This window comes from Papaver somniferum, chromosome 3, assembly GCF_003573695.1.
Source record: "Papaver somniferum cultivar HN1 chromosome 3, ASM357369v1, whole genome shotgun sequence".
Taxonomy (NCBI): Eukaryota; Viridiplantae; Streptophyta; class Magnoliopsida; order Ranunculales; family Papaveraceae; genus Papaver; species Papaver somniferum.
This window is the reverse complement of record NC_039360.1, coordinates 129,409,048-129,417,121: the sequence shown is the minus strand read 5'-3', so window position 1 is coordinate 129,417,121 and position 8,074 is coordinate 129,409,048. Positions and strand designations below refer to the sequence as shown.

General features: G+C 34.7%; 1 protein-coding gene across 1 annotated transcript; it reads right to left on the bottom strand.

Moving 5' to 3' along the window:
• Positions 1 to 1,145: 1,145 nt before the first annotated feature.
• Positions 1,146 to 3,065, bottom strand: LOC113357358 (uncharacterized GPI-anchored protein At3g06035-like). Its single transcript, XM_026600736.1, has 2 exons — positions 2,916 to 3,065; positions 1,146 to 1,829 (listed from the first exon to the last, which is right to left on the bottom strand). Exons 1-2 carry the CDS (start codon positions 2,998 to 3,000, stop codon positions 1,324 to 1,326), a joined length of 591 nt encoding a protein of 196 aa, XP_026456521.1. The 5' UTR covers positions 3,001 to 3,065; the 3' UTR covers positions 1,146 to 1,323.
• Between the last annotated feature and the right edge of the window lie 5,009 nt (positions 3,066 to 8,074).

Below are 8,074 nucleotides of genomic sequence, written 5' to 3'. Positions count from 1 at the left end.
ACATAATCAAGCGACTCTTAGATGAGTTTTGGCTCACTAAAATATGACAACCAAACTTGACATACCAACGCTTGGTGGGTTCAACCGAGCTATGCTCTAACAATCTCCCCCTTTGTCAATTTTAGTGAAAAAAATCGTAATAAATATGGATAAACAAATTACAAGAACTCATTATACATACGTTTGATTCCAAGTTTCAACAACACAATAACCTGCATATATTCAATCAATAAATGCCATTGTTGACATCTCAATAACAAATCTTATACTCCCCCTGAAGGTAACATAGGTAGATATTCAATCCGAACATCTTTGTTATTCCACTTTTGTAATACATAATGACTACACAACAATATGATATGTTACCCCCTAGACAATACACATAAGGGTATAAATGTCTTTTAATATTTTGGAGCTTAGTTTTAAACTTCTTTAATTAAGTGCATGATATTATGGGTAACCCATGAGTGGGGTCTTAGCGTAATTTCCCGTTATAAGGACAATACAGTAATTTGAATATCACTGAAACACTCCTTATATTAGCTTCCACGTGATGGGACTATAATTTTATATGCCCCAAAATTTCTATGTATACCCCAAATGAGGGTTCCTTGTAACTTGACGAGTACCTTGGAAAGGAACGTATGACCCAAAAGGCTAAAGTGGGAATACAACACTGACGGACCTATGAGAGGGCTAAACTGGGCTTTAGTCCGGGTAGCCCTCTGGTCCATCGGTGGAAAAAGTTTTGAAATCTCAAATTTTAGCCGTCTGGTCCGTCGGTGGAAAAAGTTTTGAAATCTCAAATTTTGGGATTAGGCCCAGATCAAAATCAGTTAAAAGGCAATACTTGGGTCCGTCCCTGTCACCGACTAAAGCAGCTGAATGAAACACCATGTTCTGGACTCGAAAAATCTCATTGATAGCAGCAATCATTCTCTTGACCCTGCATTCGTTTTGTTTCCAGTATGTGCAACATTGTGTGATTGTGATAAAGAAGTTTATTTCATGCATGCAACAGTGTGTGGTGGTGATAAAGAAATTAGTTCTACAGATTTACTTTGAGAGAGGTTTTTTTGCCCCTTCATGAAAAGGAGTTCTTCCTGAATCAAGATCTCATCTTCTTAACAGACAAGGGTCTGACATAACTAAGTAATTAAAATTCTAGTAGGATTCTGCTTCAACATCAGTCCAATAGAACAGGAAATGAAAGAGTAGCCAGTATTTCAAGTTCTTATGTAACATGTAACACAACCAAAACTCAGACGTGGGAATACAACATCTACATAACTACTCATCAGTGCATCACACAAACACTTATATTCAACTCCATAAAACAAGAAAGAACCCTAGCAAAGATATCAACAGAAATTTTAACCCCACATCAGGAACTGAAGCAGCTGAACCAGCAGGCGTAAACGCCCCACCCGCTGTGTTTGTGGTCAAAACCATCACAATCCAGTCATCTTCAGAACCAATTCCTACACCAGTATATTTGGTATCATTCAAATATGCCGAGTACTGGGATTGTGTGAAGTTGGTGAGTACCAATGCTGGATCCAGTCTCGGAACACAGACAGGCATTACGATACCATCCTTGGTGCCATTTATGTTCAGATGGCACTTTTCCAACATTTGTGGGTAGTCCGGAAACTGAGTTTCCGTGCCGGGAACCGTGTTAGAACCTGTGGTGTTGGTGCATAGTTGTTTTTTATATTTGTCCGCCATTTTATCTGCAAGGCATTCTGCATTGTCGTTCTCTGTGAAGGCTGTAAGGTTTAGAGATGCCCTGTAGCTGTTAATACTCTTAAGGAGAGTCTCTTCCTCATCTGCAATGGAAGTATATAGATTGTAAACACAATGTTGACAGTAAATCTAGAGAGATAGATGACTCCCAGAATGCATATCAATATGGATTTAAAGCCCATTATAAACAGAAACAGTTGAAGTTTAACTTAAGCACTCGGTGACAGTCATACTTATCCACATGTGTTCAGAGTTTTAACTCAGGATAAACATCCAGAACAACTACGAAACTACTTAAGTTGTATGATCACACATAACTTAGACAAGATGTCGAACATGTTTGCGTCCGATTACAACAAATATTGACTGAAAAATCCTGCAAACATTACTACTTCTAGACCAATGATTGAACACTGATAACACTTTACTGATGTATTATGGCGCCCATTTAGCATCTATGTAAGCACAAATCCTAAATCCAAAACATGAAGCACCAATTCCAATGTATGCAACACCATGCCAAACCAAGTAAAAAAACACAAAGACATAGTCATAAGAAGAAAACAAGATGTCAAGATCAGTGATTTTTCTACCTAATTTTGTTCCTTTCATTTCTTTCTTCCACACATAAATCTAAATTAAAGTAGTATTCTTAGATCTAGATCTTGGATTCTACCAAAAAAAGTTCCCAAAAAGGAAACTTAACAGAACACAAGATCAAAAATGCAGATAATTGTGCATTCAACACCCACCCTTTGTAGTTGGATCATCATCTGGCATGACATTTTTAACACGTTTCTATAAATCAACAACACACCACATGAACAAGAAAACCTGGTGAATTTGATTAAAAAAATAAAATCCTCCTTTTTCTCAGAACTTAAGACCATTAGAAAGAAAAAGGTAAGCAAATCTTAATCAAAGTTTAAGAACAACTAAGTAAATCTCAACAGAACAGTTTGAGAAAAACCCAGAGCCAGAATCAACATAAAACTTGAATAGACATTAAAAATAGGCTTCAAGCACTTAAAAATTTTCTTAATGAGAAACACCTTAAGTCATCAAAACAACACACAATGCACCAAATAATGAAATAGAAGATAAAATTCATGTCAGAGATAAGTAAATGCAACCAACAAGAGAGCCAGAGACATAGAAATACTTCTTACCATTATCAGACTTGACAGTGGAAGAAAGTAAGAGAATAACTGGAAGGAGAGCCAGTAGGAAGTGCTGAAATCTAAGGGAAGCCATTGTTGATGTTCAGAAGAAGCTTTGAGAAGCAGGATAGGATGAAACTTTAGATTTCTTTACTGAACTGCAGTACATCACATTTATATTGAACTAACTTTTTGTTCGGTTTGCTATTTTAACAATACCCTCCTAAGCTTTGGTTTGTTTTGCAATATCATCCCTACACAAATTCAGAAATTACAAACGCCAGTAGTAGGCTGCTACCGACGTAATATACTACAAAAAAAAAATTGATACGCGAAAGCAGTACCCAGACCCCTACCCGAACCCATCTAGTTGGGTTAGCCCCACTGCCAGACCCAACACCGCTAAACCCACTATACAACTAATCTATTACAAACCTTTACGGAGGCAGAGATTGAATTCCTGACTTCCTCCTTACTGGAGTTGATGAGATACCACTGAGCTATGCTCTTGGACCCGTAATATACTAATATGACACTATGATATTTCACGATTCTCACAGTTTCCAAGGGTAACAAATTTGAAGCTATATTTTGGAAATGTTCGTATTATAATGCTCTCTATATATAAATTGATTGCATTCCAAGATACCGAATTTCGTTGTATTTTAATAGTTGAAAATTGATTGATTACCAAACGTTGAATTTCAAGGTAGTAGATCGCAGTGTCATACAGGGACGGGCATAGAAAAAAGGTATAGTCCGTTCCTGTTTTTCCCAAATAAATAAATAATAATAATAATAATTTGTGTATAAGAACTTGTTACAATTGGTCTTGACCGGAGGTCCCGAAAGGAGGGAGTTCCTTTTATGCCACTTTTTATAAAATGAAACCTAACACAAATGTCCAATTTGATAAAAAGATTGAATTTGGTGAGGTTTTTTCGGGTGAAGCCTTTTCACATAAAAGGCTTTTGTTCGGTAAACCTCCCTGTCTATTATATGTCATTATATGAGATACATGCTTCTGTTTTGAAGAAACATGAAAGAATTATGAGAGACTACTTATGGAAGGATAATAAAGAAAAGAAAAAAATACATCCAGTAAAATGGACTGCTCTTTATAGGAAAAAGAAGTTTGGTGTCTTAGGTATTAAGAGACTAAATCTGTTAAATCAATCTTTGCTTACAAAGTGGTCCTGGAGATATGCTACAGAGGGGATGCTTTTTGGAAGGATATTGTTACTGAAAAATATGGTATTCGTGATGTTGTTTGGTCTCCTAAAATTCCTAAATGCACTTTTGGCATGTCTGTGTAGGCAATTATGAAACATAACTAATGGAGCCCTTGTCAGGTTCTGGCATGATAATTGGCTTTATGAGCATCCTATAAAATCTTGGTTTTCAAATCTTTTTGCTTCTACAAGAGCTAAGCTTCACTGTGTTGCAGAAATGGTTATTGTAATTGGTAATGTTGTTACTTGGAATTTTCATGTCCCTATAAGATTAAATTCTTCAGCAAGGATTGAACTCAATTTGCTTTCAACTAACTTGCAAACTTTCACTTTCAACATGAATCATGAGGATGAACTTTATTGGTCTTTAAACTCAAGTAAGTTTTTTTCGGTAAGTTTTGTTCATGAGAAACTTCCCATGAATATTTTCCCGACACAAATACTGCATTGGTACATCTGGAGTTGAAATGTCCACCAAAAATTGGGTTCCTTTAATTTATGGCTTATTGCTCATGATAGGCTTCCTATTAGGGACATGCTGATCAGAAAAAGAACATATGTGCCAAAGACTTTTCTTTTTTGCACTGCCAGAATCTAATTCTCATCTGCTTCTTCACAATGAGTTTGGTAAACAAGTTTGGGGTTTTCTTACTGTAAAGCTTAAATGGCTTTTTTGCTATGCCTTCTGAGGTTGTTTCTGCTCTGCAATCCTGGCAACTACATTTTTCAACCAAGGAAAAGAGTTAGATTTGGAGATTAATATGGAGTGTTTGGAAGGAAAAGAATAATAGGATTTTCTCAAATACTCATTGTAATGCCATTATAGTGGCTAATAAGACTATTTATGCTTTGTTTTGCTGGGTTTTAACTTTTCAAAGAGGTTGAAGAGGTGGACTCTACTGATGACGAAGCTATTTACTTTTATTTTATACAGAGTGCTATTTGTCTGTTTTTAGCACTTCTTTTCTTTTTTTTTCTCTCTTTCTGTATCTTGTTAGGGTGGTATAATCCTTTTATACCCTCTCATTTTGATGAATAAAATTTTCTTTGTCAATCAAAAAAAAAACGTATTTGTGGTTTACGGTTAGAAAACCCAACCGTATTTCAAATTTCTCCAACATTAAGTTATCCTGAATTTGTTTACAGTTGGGAAAGTATGAGCTCCCTTTCATATATTGTGTTTATGATTATATTTCAAACCGTAAGTATGAGCTCTCTTCCGTAAGGTCTTTGATTTATTTTTTTTATGTTTAAATATGATATCAAAATAGCTCTTTTATTTATATAATCAAAATCAATCATTAGCTAGTTAATCATTCATTAGCACTAATTAATTGATGGTAAGGCATTAGCAAAAGTAACAAGATAAGAGGTTTTGTTGATTGCTATTTGATGATCCGATTTCGTCATTTTGTGAGTCCTCAAAACCAAATATTTGGAGCTCTCTACGGTATAATTTCGATAAATTAATCCTCGATAAATTAATTACTTCGCTAAAATAATAAAATTTTCTGGTCCCAACTAGGCTTGGATAAGCTAAATTTTAACTCGATAAATTAATAACTTCTTTAAAATAATAATTTTTTTGGTTCAGTCGCTATTAATTTATTTAACTCCTTTAAAATCCTAAGCTCATAAGGCTCCACGTTGAACGGTGACCCTCACCCACTCACAGAATTGCTCCGTTTCACTTTTCCTCAAAGGAGAGAAAAACAAGGCTTTTTCTCACAAAATAATAGAATTTTTTTAATAATCTCGGGGAAAAAAAACAAAAAACGAAAAAAAAAAAAACTCGACTAAACCTAAAAGAAACCTCTCTTCCATTATTCGATATAGCTTTGCCTTCGCCTTCTTCTCCACTATCTACACATCTGTATCATCCTAATATATTCACCTCTCTTCTTATCTTGGTTGATTTACCTTCCGGTATTATATCTGTCTCATATAAGCTTGTGATGGATTTGATCATTTTGATCAACTAGGGTTCTTTATCCGTTGCAGGTAATAAGTCTCTCTGTTTTCTTATTTTTCATAATTTTTGATTCAATTTTCTTTTTAAGGTTACTATTATTGATTAACAGGAACGAAGAAGTAAGGCACATATGCGTAACAGCTTAGCTCAGGTAATGCAGTTATAATATTAGGGTTAACTTGTTTTTTGAATTCTTAAGTATGGGTTTGCATGATTTTAAGTGAATCCTCGTATTATTACCTGGTGAAAATGTTTCTTTTTATCATGTGTTTTGATTAAAGTTGATTTTGATTTCTATTCACAGATTAACAGAAGATTAAATTGATTTTGATCTATTTTTTCTCCTTATCGCGAAACCCTAATTACTATATTCCCTTTTATTTTTACCGCCTCCTCTCATCTCCCTTTTTCGATTCTCTTTTTATTTACGTGATGTTTCTTCTTCGTTATTTTTCTTTTTTTATATCACAGGTATGAATGTGTTAGAGGTTTATATAGCAAAAAGGATTAGATGTTTTGCTGCAGTTAAACGGGTAAAACAAAAGAACCAATGGTAACCCTAAAACCAAACCATAATGTTTGATGAAAAATATAAAAGCAAACATGCAAGGAGTCTTAGATTTTCTCTTTTACTAAACAAGAGATTATATGTGCAGATGAGATGTTACAAGCTTCACACAGCAATGATATGCTTCAAGTCCAGAGAACAATACTTCGAAACAAAACTTAAAAGCTTGCCAGATGTTACAGGCTTCACTCAATACCTCGCAGATTTAGGGTTTTGCAAGATGTTACTTACTTTGTTATTGAATCTAATCTCAACTCCGATCCACGGCAGGTAATTTATTTTTCTCTTATTCTTTCCTATGTTTGGTTAGAGTTTTAAAGTTTTTGGTTAATACATGTTCTCCATTTTGAATCTTTGATCAAGGATACCACTTTTTTTTTTTTGATTTGCAATTTAATAACAGGGTTAGAGAAGGACCAGAACTATCTGTATCTTGCATTAACCAGGTGCATTTACATTTCCTTTAAAGTTTAGAAACTTTGAATTCAGTTATTTATTTTACAGAAATAAGTAGGGAGATACCCTTGCAAGCAATTGGTTGATACTATATAGTTGCGTATGCCAATATGCTTCAGCCTTTATCGGTCACTTACTTTTCAATAATGTTGTAGTTATTTTCCAAATGTTGTTTTGATATTATAACTTCAATCTCGACAAATACAAATCAAGTCATTGTTGATGGACCGATTTATGTCCTCTACCTTGGGACATTTTAAGTTATGTATTTGTTCTTCTTTGAAAACTATACTACATCTTATACTTACCCTCTTCAGCTTTTTCTCCAGGTCCTGGACCCCATGGTTGGTTCTTCTTTAAGCTCGATTCTCGGTCGCATATGCATTAACACAGTTAATATAGTAAAAAACAATATAAAGGTGTTGTATATAGCTGCAACTTACGAGTACTGGGTTAAGAAAAGTAAGCAAACATCATGCTTGGTATCCTTTGTGCATACCAGAATGTTAATTATTTTCTATCTTTATTTAGTTGGTCGTGTGGTGGGCTACTGTAGAGATCACACTTTGTCAAGCATCGTTATTCTCCCTGGATGTCAGTTCAACAAACTACGGATTCATTCGGAACTCTACCCATTCTTGGCAAAACCATTTTGGTAGTTTTGTTTTTGTTTGCTGCATCCTCATCTATTTGGAGAAACTGTTATACAATATTGAACAGTCACTAAGCTCACTTTCACGGTAATATTCATCAATGGTAATACATTAGTTTATGCGCCTTTGACTTGATCCATGTAATTTTACTATGTTTCTTGGGATTGTGATATGAAGGTACTCATGTCTTCTACTATGACTGAGACGATGCAAGTTTTTTGTCCTTGAGTTTACTGAACATCTTTTCTTATATTGATGTGTTTGGCATTTATGAAACCCTTGATTGA